Below are 26,637 nucleotides of genomic sequence, written 5' to 3'. Positions count from 1 at the left end.
TCCAGGACAATCCCAAGAGACTGAATAGTTATATGAGTTTTCTTTTGTTTTGCCAACACCACAACTTTTCTTCTTGTTTTCTGTCACTCTCGAGTCAATTTCATGTATATCTCCCACATGAAAAAGGCAACCTCACACTGCAATCATTATCACTGAAATAGACTCGAATCTCTTGACGTTTGTCTTTTCCGGTGGGGTTGGTCAAACTCCTGCCTTGTGGTTACCTTTTTGATGAAATTTCTTTGGGGTTTACAAAACAGGATAGCACAACTCTTAAATGTGACCAAAAGCTGGTTTGTTTGTCACTCTTTCTCACAACATTCAGTAGGAGGTATTCCTGCCCAAAAGAAATCACAGTAGCTCTTTGCAGACACTCAGGGTCTCTTCCTTTACTACCAGCCATAGCAGCTTCAGCAAGGAGATGGAGATAGAAGAGACTCTGATAAGCTTGTCATTTAATCCTTTTCCAAAAAGGCAGTTTGGATCTCTCTTCCTGGAATAGGAGGAGTTTCAGTTTCTGCCTACCTCTTCCTGGGAGAACAACAAAGAATTGCCCTTTAAATCTAGCTCAACAAAGCCGGCTCTCTATTGCTCCGGACAACTGGGCCAGCACGCCTGACAAGTGCCCTGCTTCACTTCCGTAGACCACCCCCTTCAAGTTACTCTCTCTCTTACACCACCACCAATTTTCTCCGCCTCTCTTTCTGAGGTGAGATACCTGGATCCAGGGAAGAAGTCATGTGATTGGGACAAAAAGTGCCAAGCCACACCATCTGACTCTGTGTCACCACTGCCGTAAATCTTGCCAAAGAGGAAGCTTGTTCTCCAGCTTCCTAGTTACTGTCCTTGAGAAAGTAAGTGATGGCCAGTCACAAAAACCTGTAGTACTTTGCTTCCCATTTCCCCACTGCTATTATGTTTACAACTTTATTTAGAAAGAGCTGACTTCACAGCTTTTGCCATTTAGGAACCCTTCAGCATAAGGACTTAATATGAAATCCTTAAAATGAGCTGAGGAGACATCAAATACTCAGAAGTCCAAATTACCTAGACTGGTAGAGGTTAATGTCTGCATTAAATAGGCACAGAAAGTATCAATTTTGTGCTCTGATTACGCCTGCCAAAGAACTGAGTCAAATAAACACATAACATATGATAGATGAGGGCAAGAGGGGTAGAAATACCACCACAGTGGTTGAGAAAGGTCTAAGAAGTGAGCAAATGTAGGTGTGTCTAACCTCCTTTCACCTCTCTGTGCTTCTCTCTGGACCTTCAACTCTCCTTTTCCAGTGTAGAGCTGACTGAGAAATAACCTTTTAATATTTCATTCTATTTATAATTTTTATAGCCACATAACCACTAAGGGCTATGTGCTGAGCCAGTACATGGCAGCAACCCAAGTAGCTGGTATTACTAGAAAAAAAAAAAAATTATAAGAAAACAGTTAAGTACCAATTTAAGATTTTCACTAACCTTGTCTTTCTACCATGTTAGTTTATCAAATTTCAGTTCACTCTGAAAAATAGAAAGTCCATCATATGCTGTGGAGCTTAGAACTCACCTACTACTTCATTCAATAGGTAAGGGAATAGGTCTAGAATATTGTGATTTGATTAAGGAAAAATGCTAGTTTACTCACAGAGCTAGGACCAGGACACCACTCAAAAGACTTGCTATTCTTTTCCACAATCCTCAAAGAAAGAGCTTGAAACATTAGGCTGCATTTTCCAGAGCTTTAGCTGTACCAGAGGTTACATCAACTACTCTTAAGAAGAAAAATGATCCAGCTTATGAAGCATGCCCTATGTGAGTCCAATAAAGATCCTATAAGGGGTCACTTGGCTAAAGTGAAGAGCCTTTCAGTACTACAGTCAGATTTCTTTCTGCTTGGACTCATAAATATGGGCAACTGAATTCAACAAAGCCGTATTAGGAATGGGGTCCTAACACAGTGTTTTTGGCTTAGCGTAAGTATTGTTTATAAATTTTATACTCTTCAGTACATGCATTATATGAAAGCAAAACTCGATCATGGCTCACAATGACTGAAATAAGACAGGATAGAAAAAACTTGAGGGTCAAAATACAACAGAATTTGTAGCTGTTTTAAAATGTTTAAAAGGCAGGTTTAAATATGTTTTCAAGAGTTCAGTTATTATAACAAGTAAGTTGAAAAGTTCTGTGTCTCAAAAAGTCTTAACCCATGTAATGGTTAAATTGCAAAAATAATGGCCTTCTTGGGCACCTGGGTGGCTCAGTTGTTTAAGCGACAGCCTTCAGCTCGGGTCATGATCCCGGGGTCCTGGGATCAAGTCCCACATTGGGATCCCTGCTCAGCCGGGAGCCTGCTTCTCCCTCTGCCTGCCACTCCCCCTGCTTGTGTTCTCTCTCTGTCAAATAATTAAATAAAATCTGAAAGAAAGAAGAAAGAAAGAAAAGAAAGAAAGAAAGAAAAAAAGAAAGAAAGAAAGAAAGAAAGAAAGAAAGAAAGAAAGAAAGAAAGAAAGAAAAAGAAAGAAAGAAAGAAAGAAAAAATAATGGCATTCTTTTTTACTCGTAGAGAACTCATCTCTGTTTCTATGAAACAGAAATGATTGACTTTCATATCCTTTCTTACGATAGGTGACATTATACTACCATGTTACTGACCACCTGGTGGAAAAGCTCTCTTACAAAGAGCACCATAAAATAACAGTCAGTGACACTGGTAATTTCATATAAAAATATAAAATCAAATCAGAGTAGGGACTTGAACAGATGTTTATACATCCATGTTCATAACAACCAAAAGGTAGGAAACACCCAAATGTCCAATGACAGATGAATGGCTAAACAAAATGTGGTCTCTACATACAGTGGAATATTATTCAGTCTTTAAAAAGGAATTAAATTCAGGGGTGCCTGGGTGGCTCAGTTGGTTAAGCCACTGCCTTCGGCTCAGGTCACGATCCTGGAGTCCCGGGATCGAGTCCCGCATCGGGCTCCCTGCTCAGCAGGGAGTCTGCTTCTCCTTCTGACCCTCCCCCTTCTCATGCTCTCTCTCTCTATCTCATTCTCTCTCTCAAATAAATAAACAAAATCTTAAAAATAATAATAATAAAATAAATAAATAAATAAAAAGGAATTAAATTCTGATATATGCTACAGTATGGATGAACCTTGAAAACATTACATTAAGTTAAATAAGCCAGACACAAAAGGACAAATACTATAGGATTCCACTTATATGAGAGACCTAGAAGAGTCAAATTCATAGAGACAGAAAGTAGAACAGTGGTTACTAGAGGCTGGGAAGAAGGGGAATATGGGAAGTTATTGTTTAATGGGTGCAGAGTTTTCAGTTTGGGATAATGGAAAGGTAATGGTTGGATAAAAATGGGAATGTACTTAATGCCAATAAACTGTATACTGAAAAGTGGTTATATGGTCAATTTTATGTTAGGTATGTTTTACTTCAATAAGAAAATCACATGAAAAATACAGAGTGGCAAGTTATGTTTGGACCTACAGGCCATATGCTCAAAAAAATAAAAGTTAAAAACAACAACAAAAAAGCAGGATCATCCAGAGCATTAGAAATACTAATATTTTAATATACATCATCAAATAAAAACAGACTTGGGTCTGTCACCCCAAAGCCATATCCTATGTGTTCCTTACTATAATAATTCATGTCCACCATGATTACGGATGACGTATTTACATTAAGTTCCAACCAGACATACAGAGAGAAAGAGGGAACTAAAGCAACAGACCGGTCAACACACTGACACAGCAGCCATCTGTCGACAGGACTGTCCTGAATCCAAGGAACCAAAATCACGTGGCAGGGCTGGGAGCTTCACCTTAGCTGGGAAGGCCTACTTTCATGTCATAGGGCACTTCTGGAAGGAAGCTCTGCCACGGGTAGCTCTAAGTACTTGCAGATTTCCTACTGGTCCTACACAGGAAGTCATTCTTTAGTCTCACCTGCACGAGTTCCTGTTATGAGGCCAGGGAGGGCTGGTGAATTGAAACCCAGTTCCAGGGAGTGATGTCATCTTGATTGTGCTTTGATCCTGGTGACCTGCTCCCCATCCTGGTGTTGTTGCAGTCCTTCATCTGAGGTTCAGGTTATAAGGGAACCAGAAGGAAAAGGGGGAAGTAGGAAAATAGAAAAAGAAAAAAATGCTTGCACATTTCCTTTGTTTCACTAAAGCATTTTCTGCTTCCATTTACTTTGATGGCAGGACCTAGCTGACGGCAGATGGAAGCTGTAGAGATGCTCGTGGAGAAGGAATGGGCTCCCATATAGATCTCAAAACTCAAAGGATTAAAATATATGGAAAACCTTCATTATTTCTGATGGCTCCTAACTCCGAAAAAGTGACTTATTCTTTCTTCGTTGGATAAAGTTTTAAAAACAGACATTAATGCTTTAGAAACATTTGTAAATTATTATAAACAAGGCACAAATGCAGGAGCTATCTTAGCAACACACAGAAATAACAAGTAACAAATGTCTGGAGAGGTATGAATACTCATATTCTTTCTGTATCATGTCAAGTAAATTAGGTCAGATCTGGAAATCCTGTCACTAAGTAATAAAATAGGATTGCCATTCAATTCCATTTAGATGAGATCCTTTGGTTCTTACTACACTAAACCAAAACCCTAAAATGAAGTTAAGCATAAGAAGCAGCAGAAATTGCTAAAATTCCAAGATGAAAGAAAGAGAGGCCTTTCTAAAATAAAACAAAACAAAAAACTTAAGCAATTAAATGAAGGAGAGATTTCCATTTTTATCATATTTATTTTATAATCATGATTTCTTAGTCCTTATTAAGTTGATACAATTTGGGGAAATAAATACTCCCTTCCCTTTTTGTTGCATATGTACGAGTGGAGGAAGAGGGAACAGAATATGAGAGAACAAGCAACAGGTATAGGGAGCAGAAAGATAAAGTTGAAGAGAGACGGTGTTTCTATGAACCCTTCCTAAGCAGTACCAACCAACAAAGTATACGAAGTTGGCAACGTGAGCGTTTTCTTCTCAGTGGACTTCTGAAAGTATGAAATAATATGGAACCACATTCAGCATACATTAATTATATAGCATCGTGGTAGATGTTTTCTATCAGACATGATGTATATATTCTTCTTCCTCAATTTTTAAGCTCCATAGATGACACTACTCATGAAGCACTTTTAGTGTATTATTCAGCAAATATTAATTATGATCATATAAACCAATCTTGCTTAGCAGAAAGCACTATTAGCTGCCATGTAAAGGTCCTCCTTTCAAGTAACACTTAAATGTACACTTGGAGCTTTCAGAGGAAGTTCTTGAAGGGCATTCCTCTTTCAGTTGGATTTACAACTCATCTGCAACACTAAATGCAGATAAAATAAAGATCACACCTTGTTTAAAGGTTTGCACATTAAATGCCCCTTGCAAATGTAGCCAATATCTTGTCCAGAGAGTAATGGTAAAGAAACTGTTCTCTTCCAGCCTTTTTCTTCCATTTCCTCTAAAGGTCTTTATCCCAATGTTTCGGTGCTCCATCGGTGAGTGTGAGGCAGGGCTGCCTCTGTGCTGGAGATGCCTGTCACAGAGAAGGTCGGAATGTGTGCAGATAACCCTGCCTTATGCTCATCTCATCAGTTCTGCCCAATCCACAGGGGTAAAAAATGGATGAGATTTGATATCTTCAACACCAGCAACTCCAGCACCAAGACGCTCCACAGGGTTGAACTGCAAGAGCTACAAAGGAAGGATTTAGTGAGTAATAGGAATCCAAGTGGTGAATCAAAGGAAAACAAAAATATAGGAAAGGAAAGAACTGCTTGATTCAACCCTAGTGACAATGGACTTGATTAATAGTCAACCGACGAGATTTCCTTGAAAGGGAGCTATGTCTAACACCACTGTAGCTGTGGGGTGGTGGGGGATATCTGAGTTTATGGCTTTTCAACTGATTTTAAACATGACCTTGAGTAACTCACTTTGGTTCTCTCAAACTCATAATAGGGCAGTTACACCTATCAATTTCCTATTCCAAAGCACACTGTGACATTAATCAGATATTGTGCCAAAATCTGAGACGTCCAGTTACTTCTTTCATGGGCATGCTGAAATAATGTGTCTTGAGACTTTCGTGCATCCTCATGTTTTGTTTTAACAGCTTTACTAAGGGATAATTTATATAGCATAAAATTCATCTGGTGTAAGTGTACAATTCAGTGATTCTTTTTTTCTTTTAAGATTTTATTTATTTGACAGCAAGAGACACAGTGAGAGAGGGAACACAAGCAGGGGGAGTGGGAGAGGGAGAAGCAGGCTTCCTGCGGAGCAGGGAGCCCAATATGACACTCAATCGCAGGACCCTGGGATCGTGACCTGAGCCAAAGGCAGACGCTTAACAACTGAGACACCCAGGCGCCCCCAATTCAGTGATTCTTAATAAATGTAAAAAGTTGTGGAACCATCACACAATCCAGTTTCAGAACACTATGATCACCCTAAAAAGTTTCCTCATGCTGTTCCCCAGCCCTAGGCATCCCCAGCCCTAGGCAAACAGTGATCTGCTTTTAGTCTCTATAAATGTGACCTTCCTAGATATTTCATGTAAATGGACTCATAAAATATGTTGCCTTTTGTAGTTGCCTTCTTTTACTTAGCATAATGTTTTTCAGATTCATCTATGTTGTAGCAGGTATCAACAGCCTGTTACCTTTTATTTCTGAATAGCATTCCAATTTTTGGATAGAACACATTTTGTTAATCTACTCACCAGTTAATAGGCCTGTAGTCTTTCCAGGTTGAGGCCATAATGAGTAATATTGCTATTAACATTCACATATGTCTTTGTGTAAACATATGTCTTCATTTCTCTCAAGGATGTTTCTAGGAGTGAACTGCTGGGTCATGTGGCAAATTTATGTTTAGCTTTTTAAGAAACTGCCAAACCTTTCTAAAGTAGCTGCACCATTTTACATTCCCACCAGCAATGTATGAGAGTTCCAGTTTTTCTACATCCTCACCAATACCTGATACTATCTTTTGATTACAGCCCTTTTAGTGGGTATTAGTGGCATCTTATTATGATTTTAATTTGTATTCCCTAGTGAGTAATGGTGGTGAGCATCTTTTCATGGCCTTCTAAGTCATTCATAGGGCTTCCTTGGTGGATCTTTGCCCATTTTTATACTGAATTGTCTATTTATTTAGTTATAAGAATTTTTTTTTTAAGACTTGATTTTAGGTAATCCCTACACCCAATGTGGGGCTCGAATTTATAACCCCGAGATCAAGAATTGTACGCTCTACCAACGTAGCCAGCCAGGTGCCCCTATAAGAGTTCTCTATACATTCTGAATACGAGTCCCTATTAGTTACATGATTTGAAATATTTTCTCCCACTCTGTGGCTTGTCTTTTCATTTTCTTACTGATATCTTTTGAAGTATAAAAGTTTTTAATTTCAATGAAGCCCACATTATCAACTGTTTTCTTTTATGGATGTTTCTGGTGTCATATCTAATAACTCTTTGCCTAACCTGTCAAGAAGATTTTCTCCTATGGTTTCTACAATTTTTAGTTTTAGCTCCCATCTATGTAAGTCTAAGAGCTATTTTGAGTTAATTTTTGAATATGGTATGAAGAGTCTTAGTTAATTTTGGTTTTAGCATGTGACTTATTTGATTTTCCCAGCACCATTTGTTGAAAAAACTATTTTTTCACCATCAAATTCTCTCGGCACCTTTATTGAAAATCAACTGACCATAAATATAAGGGTTTATTTCTGGAGACTCAATTCCAACCCATTGATCTATATGCCTATCTTTGCTCTAATAACACAAAATTTTTTAGGAATTTTCTAGTTTCCCAAGGTGCAAGGTGAGATTTTCTTTCTTTTTTTTTTTTTTTTTTTTTTAAGATTTTATTTATTTATTTGACAGAGAGAGACAGGGAGAGAGGGAACACAAGCAGAGGGAGTGGGAGAGGGAGAAGCCTCCCACAGAGCAGGGAGCCCGATGCGGGGCTCGATCCCAGGACCCTGGGACCATGACCTGAGCCGAAGGCAGACGCTTAACGACTGAGCCACCCAGGCGCCCCGCAAGGTGAGATTTTCATTTGAGACCTTTCTTCTTTTCTGATATAGGTGTTTATAAGCCATAAATTTCCTCAATAACTGATTTAGCTGCAGCTGATAAATTTTGATATATTGTGCTTTCATTCCATTAAAAATACTTTGAGACCTCTTCTTTGATTCATAGGCTATGTAGAAGTGTGCTTTTTAATTTCCAAATATTTGTGGACTCACCAGATCTCTTTCTGATTTCTAATTAAATTGTTATGATCAGAGTATGTTGTATGATTTTAATCCCCCTTTAATATTGAAGCTTGTTTTGTGGTATAGCATATGATCTATCTCGGAGAATGTTCCATGTACATGTGATAAGAATGTATTCTGCAATCATTGTTCCATATATGTCAGAAATGGTGAATAATGTTGTTGAAGTCTTCTCAGTATCCTTGCTGATTTTCTATCATTTATCAAGAATGAGGTATTGAAGCCTCCATTTATTATTATTGGATTATCTATTTTCCCTTCAATTCAGTCAGATTTTGCTTCATACGTATAGAGGCTGTTATTAGAGCATATCCATTTATTGTTGTATCTTTCTATGTACTGACCCTTTATCACTATGAAATATCTTAGTTTCTAGTAAGTCTCCTGTCTTCACATCTGTTTTGTCAGGAATTTAATATAGCCACTTCAGCTCTCTTATGGTTATGTCGGTTGAGCTTCTGACTCTTGATTTCGACTCAGGTCATGATCTTGGGGTTATAGGATCAAGCCCCACGTCAGGCTCTGCACACTGGGCATGGAGCCTGTTGGGATTCTCTCTCTCTCCCTCTCCCTCCCTTCTCTAAAAAAAAATAAAATTTATCACAATCTTCAGATTCACTTCAGATTAAGACTAACTTAATTCCAGTGAAATGTAGAAACTCTGCTCTAACTATAGCTCCATTCCTTCTGCCTTTTGTCTATTACTGTCATATATGTAATATATTACATTTGTATGTTATAAACTCAACAGCATGTTATAATTAGTTTCAAACAATCTTACGTCTTCTAAAAGAAGTTGAGAAGAAAAATGAGAAAAAAATAGTCTTTTTCGTTGTCTTTTTCATGGACTCATATTTTACCATTCCAGTGCTCTTCATTTCCTCCTACAGATTCAAGTTACTATGTGGTATCGTCATTTCCTTTCAGCCTGAAAGACTTCCTGTATTATTTCTTGTAAGGCAAGTCTAGCAATGAATCCTCTCAGTCTTTACTCAGGAATTTATTTCATCTTCATTTTTGAAGGATGATTTTGCTGGATATAGAATTCTTGGTTGATAGTTAACTTCCTTTCAGCACTTTGAATATGTTATTTCACTGTCTTCTGTCTTCTCTTGGTATTACTATTATTTATCAATATTATTGAAGTATAAATGACATACAATGTTATATTAGTTTCAGGTGTAGAAGTATTGATGCAACAATTTGTGCTATACTCAGTGCTTACCACAGTATGTATAATCACCATTTGTCACCACACAGTGTTGTTACAATATTACTGACTACATTCCCTATGGGTACTTTTCATCTCCGTGACTTACTTATTTTATAGCTAAGTGTGTACTGTCTTCCAACATTTTTGATGAGAAGTCAGACATTAAGGTCTCCTTGTATAAAGTGAGTGATTTTTCTTTTGCTGCTTTCAAGATTTTCCTCTTTGTTTTTGTTTTTCAACAATATGACTAGGTGTATTTTCCTAATTAAAGTCCAGTGAGCTTCTTGGATGCCTATCAATGTTCTTCATCACATTTAGGGTGTTTTTTTAGCCATTACTTTTTCAAATACTTTTGCTCCCCCTTTCTCTCTTTCCTTTTCTGGGACTCGTTGGTACATTTGATATTATCTTACAGGTTTGTGTAGCCCTGTTCATTTTTCTTTTTTCTGGTCTTTCCCCCCACCCCCAGATTTGTTCATTTCTGTCATTCTATCTTCAAGTTTATTGATTCTTCCCTCATCTATCTCAAATTTGCTGTTGAGATGCTCTAATCAACTTTCCCCCTAGTGAATTTCAATTACTGAAACAATAATTATTGTTATTATTGTCTTTTTCAACTTGAGAATTTCTATTTGGTTTTTTTTTTTAAATATAATTTATATCTCAATGAGAATTTCTATTTGCTGATTCACTGTTGTCATACTTTCCTTTAATTCTTTAAACATGGTTTCCTTTTAGTTCTTTGAACATATTTATAATAACCACTTTGAAGTCTGTTTAATTCAACCTGGGGACATTCAGAGTCAATTTCTACTGACTGCTTTTTTCCCTGCATATGAGTCACATTTTTTTGTTTCTGTGCATATCATATAATATTTGCTGAAAATGGGATATTTTGGATGACATTTTACCAACTCTAGAGTCCAACTTTTTTCCCCAAGAAGACTATTATCATTGCTGTTGGCTGGTTTGTTCTTTGTTTGGTAACTTATTTCAGCTAGATCTGTAAATCTGCTCCTCCCATCACTTTGTAACAAGCAACTGTTGCTATCTCTGCTCACTCTTTTTTCCTTGTTTTTATTTTTGAGCTTCACTTCCTAGGGATCACCCTGTGTGTGCATAGCATAGTGGTCAATCTGTGACTGAAAAGAGGTTACATTAAACCTCAGCCCCTAAAGCTTCTGTCCTCTGCCAATGCATAGGAGAACACACTAAAAATTTAGGCCACTTACAAATCCCCCCTGGTTTTTACTTTCCTATACACAGGCATGCAACCTCAGGGTTGGTCCTCGTGGCCTGCTTCAATCTGGAAGAAACTTCACACCTGACCAAGCAGAGAAAAGAGAATGGGAGCAGCCCAGGCAAAACTGCCACAGAGTCCCACTCTTCTTTCCCAAAGTTTGGCTGTTTTTCAAGTATAAACACTTTTCAGATTGTTGTATCCCTTTGATCAATTTCCAAAGCACTGAGATGGTTGTTTTTGCCAGTTCTGTCCAATGTTATAACTTCCTTTCTCAAGAGAGAATTTGCCAACTTCCTTATATGACTATACAACAGCCATTCGAATTTGAGAATATTCTTATAGTAAATATTTAAATTATTTCTTTACATTAATGTTTCTATGTATTCAACCAAAACTTGTTTCTTCTCTTTTTACCTTTATTTCTATTTTTTCATTTATGATTCATTAATTCAATTATTTGTATGAAAAATATCAATTGACTTCGTATTATGTGCCAGTCCACTACTTTTTTCGACCTTTTCACCTATATCACCAGCAGTTGCCTCACCCTTACAATAGCAACCCTATAATTCAACACATGCTTCATCAAATACAAATTACTATGTATTATGAACCTTCAGTATTACTCTATCAATAATAATGATATAAAACATTTATGTGACACTCACTGTGTGCCAGGCATTATTCTAAGTGCATAGCATAGTTTAATTAATTTAATTCACAACAACTCTATGAGTAGCTACTATTCTATTCGCTCTATAGATGAGAAAACAGAGACTCAGAGAAATTAAGTAACTTATTTAAGATCATACAAGTAGAAAGTAGCAAAGATAAGATGTGAATTTAGGCACTGTGGTTCCAGAATCCATGCTCTTAAACATAACACTATACTGCCTCATGAGTATGTAATCTTTTGCAAATGCCAAGAATCTACCACTTCACTTTAATATTACCAAATACACAAGAGGTGTGAAGCATATACTTCAAAAGACTGTACTCAATCTTTTCACTTGAAATTATTGTATCTAGCATTCAAAATGACTATTGTTTATTAAAGTTAACTGCTCAAAGAATTTTAATATTAGATACTGCTAAAAGGTGTTAAGTGAAAAGCTGCTATTATAAAACAAACATTGTAAGAGTATCCTAAATGTATCAAATCCATTTTCGAAATCTGACAACTTATGTCTAACCGATTGAAATGTGGAAGGCATCAAACAATTTAATATAAATTTAAAATATCAAACACTGGTAAGAATTAAATATAACTACAGCATATTTTTAAATATTTCAGTAAACATATGAACAGAAAGAAAATTCTTTCTTCTTGGTTACAATTGGCTTTTCCACCCCTATTCTTTCCAAAACATGACCTCATTATGAAATTCCAATAAAGGTTCCTATTTTGACTTTTACTAAAGTCAATTTAATTAGTTCATGGACTTTGCTACAAATCTGTAATTATAAATCTACAGACAAAAGTATAATTGTCTTACCCATGACTATCGTGTTTACCCTGCCATTTTAAATACTATACCAGGCCTCAAGAGAGACCACACAAGGATTCTATTGCTTAAGCAAATGTGTCAGCAGCCAGTGACAAAACCAAATTAGTCACTGCCAACGTCCCTTCTCCTGAAGAATATTCAGGCAATAAAGCTGGGAGCAATGAAGACATAAAGATTTGTTTTGAAGGTCTTTTTCTCATATAGTATTTTTCAACTAACAAAACAATTGTGTCACAATTTGTGAAGTACAAATATACATGCTCTGAGGATTTGTAAAATGTAAGCATCTTTCTTTTAATTGCATTTAAAATGTAACTATGTCTACTTTAGCACCATTCACATGACTGAGATGACTGAACCATGGGTACAGGGGATTATGAAATCTAGGAAGAAAGCAAGGAGCTGAAAGACAGAAGAGGGGGAAATCTCCCCAAAGCAGAATAATTATTTCCATATAAATCATTTTGTGATTTTTAAAAAAAAGACCCCTATGACCTGTGAGGTAGTGGAAGAGGAAAGTCAAAATGACAAATTGCTAATCATGCCAAGAGACCCCTTTTCCCTTTCCTGATGATGTTTCCTCAACATGAGTGGTAGTTTCCTTAGGCAGGCCAATGACAGAAAGCTGATTTACTATATAATATATAAGTATCTGTATCGGAGAATTTGACAAACTTTAAGCCAAGATTCCTTCATAACATAATTTCTAATAAAGATAGGAGCAGCGGGCCTTTATAAATTGTGTAGGTAATTCTATTCTCAGTTTTACATAATAAGGACTTTAAGGAGGGAAACAAACAAACAAAAAGCATTTGCTAGCCTTCCTCAAATTATTTACCAAAAAAATACTTGGAATTTATCTTGTTGTGCCACAACAAGTAAGATGAAATCAAATGAGTAGCTGTCCTTTTTTTCCCATTAGAATGAAACGTGTTCTATATCTTTGCATTACCTCTTAATCCTTTTGCAAAGTGCTCAAGGGTATTCTCATCTCATTATTTCCAACCTGGTTATGTTTCTTTACGTTTTACATTCTCTGGGAAATTTTAATCTTCCTAAAGCTCTGATCCTTTCATTCTTCTACACAAAAACTCCAAATATCCTTTTTTTTTTTTAACTGAATTAAGTATGATCACTCTTCCCTGGTGATCATGATAACAGAACCTCATAAGAGAATTCCAACTTACCTTTCCACACCCATCTACTACTATTACTCATTCCTATATTCACTCCTCCACTCCAGATAAACCAAACTTTTGATTTCCTAATTTGGGTCTTTTGGACTCCTTACCTCTTTCAAGCTGTTCATTCCACCTAGCTATTTCTGCCACATCCTACCTTGTCACACCAAAATTCTAGAGCTGCACAAAAATAACATCCACTACACAAAACCTTTCCTAATACTATCACTGCATCAACTATAGCCCCTCCTTATCTTGACTTGCCAGAGTAGTTTTTAAGCTTCTGACAGCTTTGATCCAATCCATCCGTGATATAGTTATTTGTGAGTCTTACCCTCATAGCTTACAGCACTATGTCTTGCATATATTTGTGCATGTATTTGTTGAATGGAACCCAAATCACTCTTCAAGAGAATACTAGGTAATTCTCTTCTTAGTATATTCCTCCCTCCCCCTTTCTTAAAAAAAATAAATAATTTGGGTTTCATGAAACAAAAATGTTAGTTATTGATCTTTTTCAAATCACCTTTTCCCTTTATGTTTCTCATAAAACTATAAGGATCCTAGGCCTGACAATTCTTGCTGATTGCTCTGAGTCTATCATTCCCCAATGCTGAGAACCCTCTCCAAAACTCACTATTCAAAATTAGAGGAGCATTTTAAATGTGAGGAATCAATTTAAGAAGCTCACTGGAGTTCTAAGCCTACCTCTGGGATACTGAACTTTAATTATCAATAGTCTCTTTCTTTAAAGCCACCGAAAATGCACTAACTGACATCAATGTTCAACTTGCATCAATGGATGAAGCTAGGAGTAATCTAACTTGGCAAGATTTTCTAACACCACTTTTCTCCAAAGCAACCTGAGTAGCCTATTCCTAAGTTTCTAAATATGAATTAAAGATTGAAAATATCCAGTCAAAAAAAAGAAAGAAAGAAAGAAAACAGCCATCGTACATGGTTACAAAATGTAATAGCAGAAACAGAGCAGCTCCAGACAAGCTAAAAACGATACTTAAATCTCATACCTACACAAACATGTGAAATTGACTAAACATTAGCCTGGATTTTGGAAAAAAAAAAAAAAAAGACTTAAACACCAATAAGCTTTACCTGTTCTCTCTGACCTCACTAATACTTAAATAATAGCAGAAGCCTAACCATACACAGTATGAGTTCTGAATCTGTAATTAGTAACGAGTCTTTCTTGTCCCAAACTAGTATCTTTAAGGTTTTATAACTATGGACTCTGCTAATTTGCATGGCTGATATACTTGGCCAGTAGAGGTCAATTAAATTACCTGTTGTATGAGTGAGCGAGCCTCTTCAGAGACACATTCTGGCATGTTCAAAGTAGTGTGAGTATTTATTCCTGCTGGATGGCACTCAACCAGAGTCTGAAATAATCAATCAGGTACACTTCTTATCCCAAATAACATCATATTCTGTTCTATCACAGGATTTATGGACAGCAAGTATAGAAAGCTCAACAACCATCTTAACTGGAGGTGTAGTAATCAACACAGTATCTCCTAAGCGGTTCAGGCCAAGGGCCACGAGCCTACAGAACTTCTAACTGAAATGAAGGCAATCATCAAAATCACACGATAAGCTTTATGCTGCTAGCCCTCTTCCCTTAGTTATACAGGGAATGGCTCATAACAGAAAAGTTTACCTTACACACAAAAACTAAAAAGGGACTTGGTATCTCTGAATTTTTAATGTTCTGAAAAACCTTCTCAGTTTAGAATTGGTTAATAATAACACTTTATATATTTGTAGCACTTTATGATTTAATTGTACATGTAGGTGAACTATAATAATCCACAACAATCTTAAGAGTTCAGTATTACCTACATATTCAAGGTAGATGACTACTTACAAAAGTAGGACTGCTCATTTCCTCTGTTTTCTTCCCAGGAGGCAATGTGCACAATACTCTATTAAAGTCTATTAACCTCAAACATCTTACTTAAGTTATTGATCAGAGAGAGTATAAATTCTGTCCTTAAGCTAGAACAGATAGGAAAAATTTACAGTTTTGAGAAAAAAGGTAATGTTACCTTTTATATCTACATTAATTTTCTAAAATGAGAATTCCCTCCTGCTTTCCAACAAGATGTTTAAAACATCCAGAGAATCCTAGTACATCCTCTTACATGAACATTACAGATTTAATGCTGTTAAAACTGAATCATAGAAAATGAAGAAAAAGAATGTTTTGTCATATATCTACGTGCTAACATTATGACATAACGGAATTTTATTATTTGTCCAATATAATACTTAAAAAAAAAATCTGGAATCTAGATAAACTTGCATTTTTCTGCTTTTTAAAAAAAAAAAAATCAAAGGTTTTCTTATTTAGTTTCTGATCTAACAACTAAAGGCAAAGGTTAAATGTTCTCAATTTGAAATCAAGGTAGCATCTGGGTAAACTTATTAAACGTCCAGGTCACTGCTTACCTTGCCAGTGAGAAGTTCAAAGAGGACAGCACCCAAACTCCACCAATCACAGGCTTCTGTTTCTTCTGTGATTGCTCCAACCTCTAAACACACCAAAAAAGGTTGATATTAAAATTCCAAAGGTCAATTCAACTTTCAAAATTAACATGTATTAGCAAGGTGACCTTTTTAATGCTGAGAGAGCATATACTAAATACTACTGGGCTTTCAAAATTCCTGAAAGTTACTTATCCCCTTTGGTCACCTACTGTGGTTGCATTTTTTTTTTTTTGATGCAGTCATATATTAAACTGAGACATTTGTTCTTTAGTTGATAGAGGGACACCTTCAAGAAGCTACACTTAAAAGTTATACGAATCTACCAGATCAGCATTTTGCTTAATTTTTCAAATTCAAGAAAGTATAGCCAACGCTACCTCAGGGGTCATTTTTTGTTTTAGAAATAAAGACTCTAGGTTCAGAAGGAACTTCAAAAATTACTTAAACCAGTAATTATCCTTTTAATTACAGATTAGAAGCCAGAGAGGTGAAATGCCTTGTCCAATGTCATATAGTAAATCAGCAGCAGAACTAAAACCTGATTTATAATACCATCCCTCTCCTATATAATCAATTGTTTTCAACCAAAGGAGGAGCATGTGAAATGCAAATTTACCCATTTTGATATTTAGAAGTACAAACAGATATGTTGTTTTAAGCCCTAACTGAAACTACTGGCTAAGATAAGGGTGTTTAGAATATCTACAAATCACAATTTTATCTGTGTTAGCCCTATCTTTCATCAGCACGAGTTCCCAAAATGCAATATGAGTTTTCAGGTGTCATCTTCCAGGTTTCTCCACAAATTAGCAACACTGATTTTACCAGTTCTGAGGCTTTTAGGCTCTTACATCTATTTGATGCCTTCTTGTCCTTTCCTAACGATATTTGATTAGTCACTAAGCCAGTCAATGTCTACCCTTTCACTTCCATTTGGCTGACACAACACACTTAATATTTGGGTGCAGGGTAACCCACGATTCATAAAAATAATGTTCAAAAATTTTTAAGTAGTTAGGTCAGAAATTGGAAATAACTGAAGTGGTGCTCTCACGTCCCCAACCTTTTAACCAATACTTCGTAAATCTACTGCATAGAAGAACCACGAAACTCAGAAAACAGCCTGAGCTTTAAGTCTTGGAGCAAAGGTCATGTGGACCAGAAAAAGAAAACAGAGCCATTCCTATGGAAATACTGAAATTCCTCCTACTCAGTACCATCTTCCATATCCCGGTACCTACCCTCTTCTGGAACTCAAGCAGCCCGTGAAGAACTACATCCCTCCACACTAGCCCCACCCAGTCTTTCCTCCCAGGATGTGCTCTAGGCCAAATCACAACCTCCATTCTCTCTGCTCTCAGCCAGGTGGTAAACAGAAAACATAGATTTTTAACCACTCAAACTACTGTGTGAATAACCAAAAGTCTCCTAAGCCTGCTGAAGTCATGTGTGTTTATAAAGTAGCAGCTTATTTGAAAAACTGAGACCTGGGGCGCCTGGGTGGCTCAGTCGTTAAGCGTCTGCCTTCGGCTCAGGTCATGATCCCGGAATCCTGGGATCGAGACCCACATCAGGTTCCCTGCTCTGCGGGGGGTCTGCTTCTCCCTCTCCCACTCCCCCTGCATCGGGCTCCCTGATCCATGGGAAGCCTGCTTCTCCCTCTCCCACTCCCCCTGCTTGTGTTCCCTCTCTCGCTGTGTCTCTCTCTGTCAAATAAATAAATAAATAAAATCTTAAAAAAAAAAAAAAAAAAGAAAAAACTGAGACCTGACGATAGAAATTTAATTATATATACATTGTATATATATTTGTATGTGTGTGTGTCTATGTACACACACACATCAATATGATGGAGTATTACTACGTAAGCATTTTAAATGATGTACTCATATAAAGTTTAAGTATATAAGTAAATGGGTATATTAAATTAAAAAAACGGTATAAAACAAGAGAATTCTAATTTTAGAAATATCTATTTAAAAAAAAGACTGGTGAGAAAAGATGACAAAATATTTTAGTGATTTGCCTCTGAGGGGATGAGATGTTTATTTTCATCCTTATACTTATGAACCTACATGAATAGCTAGGGGGCGCATTTTTTTAAACAGATAGCAAGAAGACAGGAAAACATTCGGGTGTGCTGGAGCAGGAAGATGAAGCTATGCTGGCCAATCTTCCCTAAGAGTCTGCCTCCACCCTCTCCCCACAAACATAAAGTATTATATATGAGAGCGCAACCAGGACTGGAAATCAGGAGGCTTGGGCGAAAGGCCCTGAGGAATCCACTGGATCTCATCTGTAACAGAGGGTTGTAAAAGGGTTATACCTGAGGGCCTCTCAGTTAAATTTAGCTCTAACTTCTACGACTTTATACTCAAGGATTTCCTAAAATAGTGATTCTCTTGAAGGACAACTCTTTGGGAGCGCTCATTCAAAGTACTTATGCTGCCCTTCCCAGATTCAAATTCACTGTCCCCACCGCCATCCTAACCTCCCCACAGCGAGGCACTGTCACCTTCGGAAGTGTGCTCTAAAAAACTTTAGGAAGGGTCTAAGTTCTTAGAAACTTCAGAAAAGTAAAAAAAAGTGATCACAGTCCAGTCATCAAATATAATTTCTTGCACATTTCCTTCCAGTCTAAACCAAGCAATGGATTACATCATTTCCCGGTTTCAAAATTCTGAAATGGCTTCTCACTGAGCATTAAATAACACTTAATGCCTTGCTTATTCAGGAATGTATATATTCAGGTCTCAACCTATCATATTCATTCAACCAACATACATAAGCAGCACAAACTAGGCACCATGCTAGGCCTTGTTCCTCCACGGAACGCCATTACCTGGCCACATTGCTAAACCATGTGAAACTAAGATCAAGCTTTCCCACTAGCATAGTTAATGGTTTTATTTTTTTAATATCTTTTTGCTCAAGAATTTGTTATTCTATTTTCTTTACTCATCATATAGTAGTAAGTACATATTTCTTAGTTTCACTAAGGAGAAATCAGTTCACAGCTCAAGACCCAAAATGACTGACCAGCCATGAAGTCTTTCCCTGTCCATGTAGGACTACTGCTTTGCTCACACTAGGCATGCATTGCAATCAGAGTTGCAACAATAAGCCAGCTGCTAACATTTTTGACAGCTTCCAATATGTAAGGAACTATTTAACATTTTACATGAATTATTTAAAATTCCCAAGCAACCTTATGGAGGAGAGAGAATATTGCGTTTGTGTGCCCAAGAAAGAGGAACATCTGACCCAGTCAGCTCAGAGAAAATTGTGAAAATTAACGAGATGTTTTATAGGGTCTAACAACAATGCCCTGAGGAGCTCTAGACTAGAGCCACCCCCCAAATTTCCTATTAGAATTGAGCAGAGGGCTCAATTCTATATTCTGTATAATCTGTACACTATTACAGTCTATGTAAGATAACCAATGGCTAACGTAATTTATAAAGGCACTGTTCTATTCAGTGAAAGATCCAAGGTGTCATCCCCAGTGTAGCCTCGCCCCTCAAAGGCTGCATGTTATGCCTATTCTCCCGTATCACTGCTGGGAATGTGCACCAGGTGAAATGTATCACTGCTGGGGGCAAGGGAGGGCTGGGTGGTCCTTGAAGCTACGGGGTTAGCACAGTCCATCTTCCTGAGCATCAAAGATTTTCATATTTGTGGGAGTGGCTGGGATATTGTTTTACTAGTAAAGGAAACACAGATCTATTATGGACCAGAATATAAAATTTGCATAGACTTCCAAGATAAAAAGACTTCGGAGAAACTTCAGGATCACATTTCACTTGTCCCCTAGGGCAGCCATCTCGTATCACCTCTACAGACAGAAGTACTTGGGTAGAAAAGTTTGAGAGGCCCTTCATGAGACAGACAAGGTGTATTCCTTTACTGGTTTCTGTGAACTCGCTCAACTAAGGAATCTAAGAATGAGGTTCTTTGGTTTTGTGCTGCTTTGAAAGCCCTCACAATTTTCTGCCAGAGTCTTTAACAGGTAGATAATGACCAACACAATGCTTCAAATGCGGATGGGCCCCAATGTGAGCAAGGCAACCCAGGCAGAGCAAGAGGACCAAGTAGGCCCTATCCGCCAGTGACCTCCCCTCCCCCTCCTCCCTAGGCTTGCTATCTGCTCCAGGAGGCACCGGCTGGCAGCCGACATCGCTGTGGGCTTTCCTCTAGCACTGCTGAGTCTACTCTTGTGCTCCCCTTTTCTCTTTCCATCTTTTCTTGACCTTCCTTTCCTCTTTCTTCCAGTGATAGCCAGCTTCTTTTCCTCTCCCCTTACTTGCTCTTTCTTCTCTCCTCTTGGGGTTACACTTTCTGATGGTACTCCGGCTGAAAGATACTGCTCATCCTAATCTAAGAAAAACTGCTTCTGAAAGTATGAAGGCGCCTAGCCTGAGTGCTGTCTTTATTCTGATTGGGCCAGTAAAGAAGGATAACAACTTGGAAAAGGTAATTTTTTTTCATGGACATCTGGAGAAAAGACACTAAACAAGTTTTAGATCCATCCTCATAGAATGCAGCTTGAAGCTTTCCAAAATGGCTTTATATTAAGCAGGGATTCATTAATTAATGTGAAACTGACACCATGACCAACTGACCTTGATTTTCAGAGACGACTCAGAAATATAACAAGGAGTTCTGTATTTAGGTAAGATACAAAGAGAACTTCTTAATGGCTAGGAAATTTAAATATTACAACAACTGAAGTAAGTACTTGTGGAATTTCTTCTTTAGGATTTCCAAACAGAATTTTCTTTTTTTTTTTTAATAACCAGAATGAAGGATTTTGGTTGTCTTTTTAACATTGTTTAAGGACCAATCATTTTTATATTAAAAAGTAATGATATGGGGCGCCTGGGTGGCTCAGTCGATTAAGCATCTGACTCTTTATCTCAGCTCAGGTCTTGATCTCAGGGTTGTGAGTTCGAGCCCCACACTGGGCTCTGCACACTAGGCGTGGAACCTACTTAAAAAAAATGACATACTCTGATACTGCGTTGCCAAAAAGAAGCCTGAGGCTGTGTAACTGTCAAAACAACTGCTCTAAAACTGCTGTACTTGCAAAATCTACACAAGAACTTTAATTAAGCGTAAACCAAGAGAACTGATTTATATATAAAGCTACATGACGGGGGCACCTGGGTGGCTCAATCTTTAAGTGTCTGCCTTCGGCAGGTCATGATCCCAGGGTCCTGGGATCGAGCCCCGCATTGGGCTCCCTGCTCCGCGGGAAGCCTGCTTCTCCCTCTCCCACTCCCCCTGCTTGTGTTCCCTCTCTCTCTGTGTCCCTCTCTGTCAGATAAATAAAATCTTAAAAAAAAAAAAATCTCTAAAAAAAAAATGGCTACACGATGACTACCACAAATACTAGGTGAATAGTCACGTATATGTATCTAACGTCAAAAGCAGAGAATATAAAGAAATACCAAATAAATCTGTGAGACTATTTTAAAAGTATAACAGTGAAGCTGAGAAATCTTGTTAAACTCCTACCTTGAATTTTTTAAATCTCTGAAAAAAAAAGCAGAAAAATACTTTAAAGGATAAATTTACCACTGTTTTGTCAACTTTCAAAATATTTTTCCTCTAAAAATCAATGTGTAAAGCTTCCATACATGCCCTTCCCCCACTGCTACACTCCGTATTTGCAATTTCCAGGGAGGCAAAATAGTATCTTTATTCTCCACAAATGCAGCAATCCTTACTATAGTATAGGCATTAAGCAAAGTGATGGAGGGGAAAAATAAATTAAAAAATAAAAAAATATTCCCTAAGAAAACAAATTCTCAAGGTTATTCCCAAAAAAATTCAAATAGAGATGGTGTTATTAAAGAATCCTGGATTTTTGTCTTTGAATCAAAGAAATGTACTGACGGGGCCCCCCTGGTCATGCTACCGTTTGACCCTGGCTGAGTACATCATACTAAGCTTACTCTGAAAATGAGGATAGCCAGATCTCTAACATTCTTTCTCCCTCTGGTTTTATGATCCTCAAAGTGTTTTCAAAAGCACTCGTGAGCCTTTCTCAAAACTTCTTCTCCTTCCATTAACCTAAGATGCCCAAAGAGTGGGATTATGCTAAAATGACTAGCATTCCTCAAACTTCCTTTTTCTCTTTTCTATCCACAGCCACTACTCCCTTTCCCTAAGAGACCTGGTGACAAACGAAATGAATCAGTGTCACTCAATCTAATCATTATCATCTTTTAATGTAATGGCAACATAGAATTGGCCCCAGATTAGATTTCAATCCAACTAAAAATGTTTTAAGGACATCAAATATGTGAGAACTGTTTAGTAAAATTCGAGAATTCTCATTTTAGCACTATCAATTCTCACATTCTAACACAATACAGACTCTTACTGATTCATACTAATAATTCAAACATCGTATTTCACAAGTGAATAAACACATTTAAATAAAACAATAAAGATATCACAACATAAAATGTGCTTTGCCTACCTTTGTTTTACTCATGCTTAACACCTCATAGAACACTCTTCAACAAGCCAAGATATTTTTCAGAAAAATAATGCTGCCTCGGTAACCCATATTGTCAAGGGCTCGCTAAAACATAGAATAAGAGAGTTTTACAGTCCTTATGATAATCAGTCAATTTACTAAGTCTCCCTCTTATAGCCAAAAATAATGTTAACCTGACCCCAAAACTGTAGCTATAATAATCCTTGCTCCTGAAAAATAAAGGAGCAAAAAAGCAGAAAGCTTGGACTTTAGAAATCATAAAATGTCTATACCTGCATGAGAAGTGAATGAACAGAAGTATACACTTCTTTCAGACCAGGGAGAGACCATGTGATCCCCAGGATTACTGAAATCATAACATATACTTAAGTACAGGCACATGTCCTACACCTCTTAGGACTAACTACATAGTTTAAACCACATGGATTTTGCCAAAGACATGACTCAAAAATAACCAAAGATAATGATAAAACTATGCTAGAAACTACAGAAATTTGAAAAAGCTAGAAAATGCATTAAATAAAGACCAACCTTTCTACAAAGCTTGACAAAGACGAATCACCTTGCATTTAAACAGTTTGGTACCCTCAACATCCCGAATTCAGAATTTACTTTTCTTTAAGGGTTTGTTACATTCATACTGCTTGATAAATAAGGGAATCTGATATTCTACATTTAGTTCTTTGATGGATTTGATAAGACACACTTTCAGACTGATGACACCACTTGATTCTGTTCCCTGGTTTTTCACCAAGGCAGACCCACACAGGTCATCTCATCCTTCCCCTTTACCCTTCCTAACAGCACAGCTGCCCAGGCCCATTGCAAAAATCTCCAGACAACTCTATAACCTCCCTCTGGCAGTATGTTCTGTTGTTGCTGTCTTCCTTATAGAATATGGTAGGAAATAATAGTAGATTCAGAATTTTCTTAGAAGAGAATTTCACATACAGAGAAATTCTATTTTCATTTAGAACAAGTTTTTAAATATTTCTCCCAAACTGTTTTCTTAACACTTTTTTAGTAAATAGAATCTTAGAAGCCTAATAGTTCTCAAAGTTCTAGTCACTGTGGAACTATTAAGAGAGCATATAAAATTCAATGAAAAGGCCAACAATTGTTTCAAATAAAGTATTTATGTAATAGTCAAATTAAACCAACATTTAGATGCTAGAAGAATTTGTCACATAAATGATATGGCACTTTATCCAAATATCAGAATGATGGAAAAATTTTAAAGGCACAGATCTATGCAATAAATTAAAATGATAATCTGTACTAAGTATACTTTGGGGGGGGCAAGGGGAGATATAGTTTTCTAATGCCACAGAATTTTTAAAAAATTGATTTTAAGTATCTAACTTTAAGGATTACAATTCTCACTTCTGGAAAAGAAACGTAAGTACACAAATACATTAGCTTTTAGAATAAAAGAGAGCGTTTTGGTGAATAAAACAATATAAAAATTAATCCACAATGGCCCTAGATAGGAGGAATAGGAAAAAGGAAAAAAAAAAATCTGGTCTATCATTAGTGACATACTTGGACCAAGGAAAAGAACATCTTTCTTCTGCAATGAGCATTCCATGTCAGCTAGAGCATGGAAACATTAGTACTGTGTTCCTACACAGACAATCTTTCCCTGCAGCATCTGTTGCTAATTGAAAGGGACTAGAATTACAAAATTCTAGTCAATTTCTCTCACCAGCTCTTGCTGTGTATAAAGATTTTCTATGCAGGGGCTGAGCATTAGTCTTCCACTACAGCTGATGACTAAAGAACAAAGAGAAAGAAACACAGAAGAAAGAATTTTTTTTTAAATCCAACAATATATGGAACTAAATGGTGAGAAGAGAAACAGCTAAGCACATCTTTTGTTAGTGTGGTAAATTACAATTCTATAAATACAACTATTCACCTATAAAGGTCTATTAACATTCTAGGTAACCTATTGTATATGTCTTCTGTTTGGGGGGTCCTTTTTTTTTAACATAAGTCTTCAAAATTAACTGTCAATACTATACCAATTATGTCTTTTATTTCTAGCTCCTAGGCACAGGAGGCACTTAATAAGTGTTTGTTGAATAAATATATCCATCTTGTATTCTGCAGCACTGTTCATTCAAGGCGTTCAAAGCATCTACAAAGGCCTCATCACATTCATTTTCCTTAAGTCCCATTGAGCATAGAGATCTACGTCAAGTCCTTTCACACTTTTATATGTGGTAGGCTAGAAAGTTTCAAACATTATCTAAAGCACACCCTGGCTGCTGGATGAAACACAGATTAAAGCCGGGTGAGAATGGAGGTCAGTCAGTTGATGACTGCAGTAGTCCCGGCAAGAGATGCTGGTGGCTTAAAGAGGGTGGTGCAGTGGACGCCTTCCAGTGCTCCCCTCTGCAGAGCGCAGTGACTGCCTCGGTTTGTTCTGAGGGGATGGCACGTGGCAAAGGAAAAAGCTGAAAAGCCCTGGGAGCAGGAAGAAGACAGGATTGGGAGGTAACTCAGGGTTTCCCGTGCCCCTGTTCAATGTGAGGAATCCAGGCACACAGTCCTGTGAAACGTGCTACCAGTGCGTAAGCTGGCTACAATATCTGGCTGCTAGTCTGGTGAGATAATTAGTATCAGTCAGTATTTTTTTAATGTCACCAAAAAAAATCCACTTAAGCACACTGGAGGACAACTACACCTCTTAGCTTCCCAAGGGTATTTAGATATAGAGACAATTTTTTAAAAGTTTCCACAAACAAGACAAAATGTTGCAACTGAAAGCAAAACTAAAAGCCGTATCAACTAGGAGAATAAAATTTCGTTTTAATTCCAGGGCTGAACTGTTTCTCTAATACCTATAAACTAAATTATCAAAGTTGAGACATTTAAAGCTTCAAAGTCTGAAGGTACACAAGTGTTCAAGAGAACATGTATTTTAAATGAAATAATGTGGACAGAAGAAATGTACTTGCCTAAGGTCTCACATCTCTTGAGCAGATCTTAATTCTCAGAGTGATAGACTAGCTAGAGCCCGGAATTTGCACTTTGCTCCCTTTTTTCCATATTTTATGCTACTTTAGAAAATGCTGGCTGCCCACTTCTCCATTCTCCATTCCATAAAATCTTCCAACTCTGCACTCAACTGATTATTCAAATGCCTTATTTGTTGAGTAGAGTGTATGAACTACTCAAAAATTGCCAGTATGACACTCCTCACATTCATTAGAGTATTATCCAGAGAAGGCCGATGAGAGTCTAGCACTTTCGAGAGAGAAGAGCGTGCAGCGGCTAGCACCCCGCTCTTCACAGTGCCACAAGGCGATGGGAGAAGCGTGCAGCTCTACCTCTCACACACTTGTTTTCTTGCTTCATCCCAGGCTCTAGCGTTGCTGCCTGCCACCACCTCATTATTAATCCAGTTGTTTTTCACGTATTTTAATTACCTGAAACCCTGGGCCGGTTGTATTGTGGGGTCTTGGACGTAAGGACACATCGCACTCGGGGAATTCAGGTGGGGCTGGACCAAAGACTTAATTCCGCTTTGTCCTCACTACCCAGCTCTGAATTTCTTGTTGTGCGGGTGACCTGCCAACCATGTTCTGAGCTTTCCTGCAATTATCTGCCTAAGTTGCATCAAAACTCCTTGATTTAACTTGATTCAGCATTCCAGAGCCAAGAATTACCTGTTCAAGGGAGTTTATAGGTATCATTACTATACCATCTTCTTGTGAGATAAGAAATGGGTAACTACCATATGACTTCTGGTTGACTGATTATAATTATAATTCTGAGCTCTATACAATCTTGCTTACTCTCTCACCCTGCATTTCTAGTAGGAAAAAAAAAGAAAAAAACCAACAGCATGCTCCATTTTCCATTGATCATATCACAACTGCTCCATTCTGAATAGCCATCGGGTGTCACAGTGTTACCCAACCAAAGCCATTAAAGTTGATTGATGAGAAAAAGGCTAACTAAAAATTGTGAAAATGACAGCCACAGTTCCCACCCCCCTCTCTCCACTGCTGTTGCCATGTTAGGCAGGCAGACCTTCATGCACTGCTATTAAAGGAGCTTAAGGAATCCCATTTGCTCTGTCATCAATTTTTTAAAACCTTAGCATTTTTAAACATTTATTTGAAGGAAGAATTTG

General features: G+C 37.4%; 1 protein-coding gene across 7 annotated transcripts in view; it reads right to left on the bottom strand.

Annotated features, from left to right (window-relative positions):
- Window positions 1–3,572: 3,572 nt before the first annotated feature.
- RPS6KC1 (ribosomal protein S6 kinase C1) overlaps window positions 3,573–26,637 on the bottom strand; it is a 198,296-nt gene continuing 175,231 nt past the window's right edge. For 4 of the 7 annotated variants that reach the window (XM_035010533.1, XM_035010536.1, XM_035010537.1 and 1 more), the window contains 3 exons: window positions 15,947–16,029; window positions 14,782–14,877; window positions 4,773–5,743 (listed from right to left, as the gene is read on the bottom strand). In XM_035010533.1, the coding sequence (XP_034866424.1) occupies window positions 5,633–5,743; window positions 14,782–14,877; window positions 15,947–16,029 (290 nt within the window). In that variant the 3' untranslated portion in view covers window positions 4,773–5,632. Of the gene's footprint in view, window positions 4,102–4,772; window positions 5,744–14,781; window positions 14,878–15,946; window positions 16,030–26,637 lie in introns of those variants that run through there. The other 3 variants (XM_035010534.1, XM_035010535.1, XM_035010538.1) reach the window with 1 other exon arrangement.

This window comes from Mirounga leonina, unplaced genomic scaffold, assembly GCF_011800145.1.
Source record: "Mirounga leonina isolate KUSES-001 unplaced genomic scaffold, KU_Mleo_1.0 Mir_154, whole genome shotgun sequence".
Classification (NCBI taxonomy): domain Eukaryota; kingdom Metazoa; phylum Chordata; class Mammalia; order Carnivora; family Phocidae; genus Mirounga; species Mirounga leonina.
This window is presented reverse-complemented; position numbering and strand designations above follow the sequence as displayed.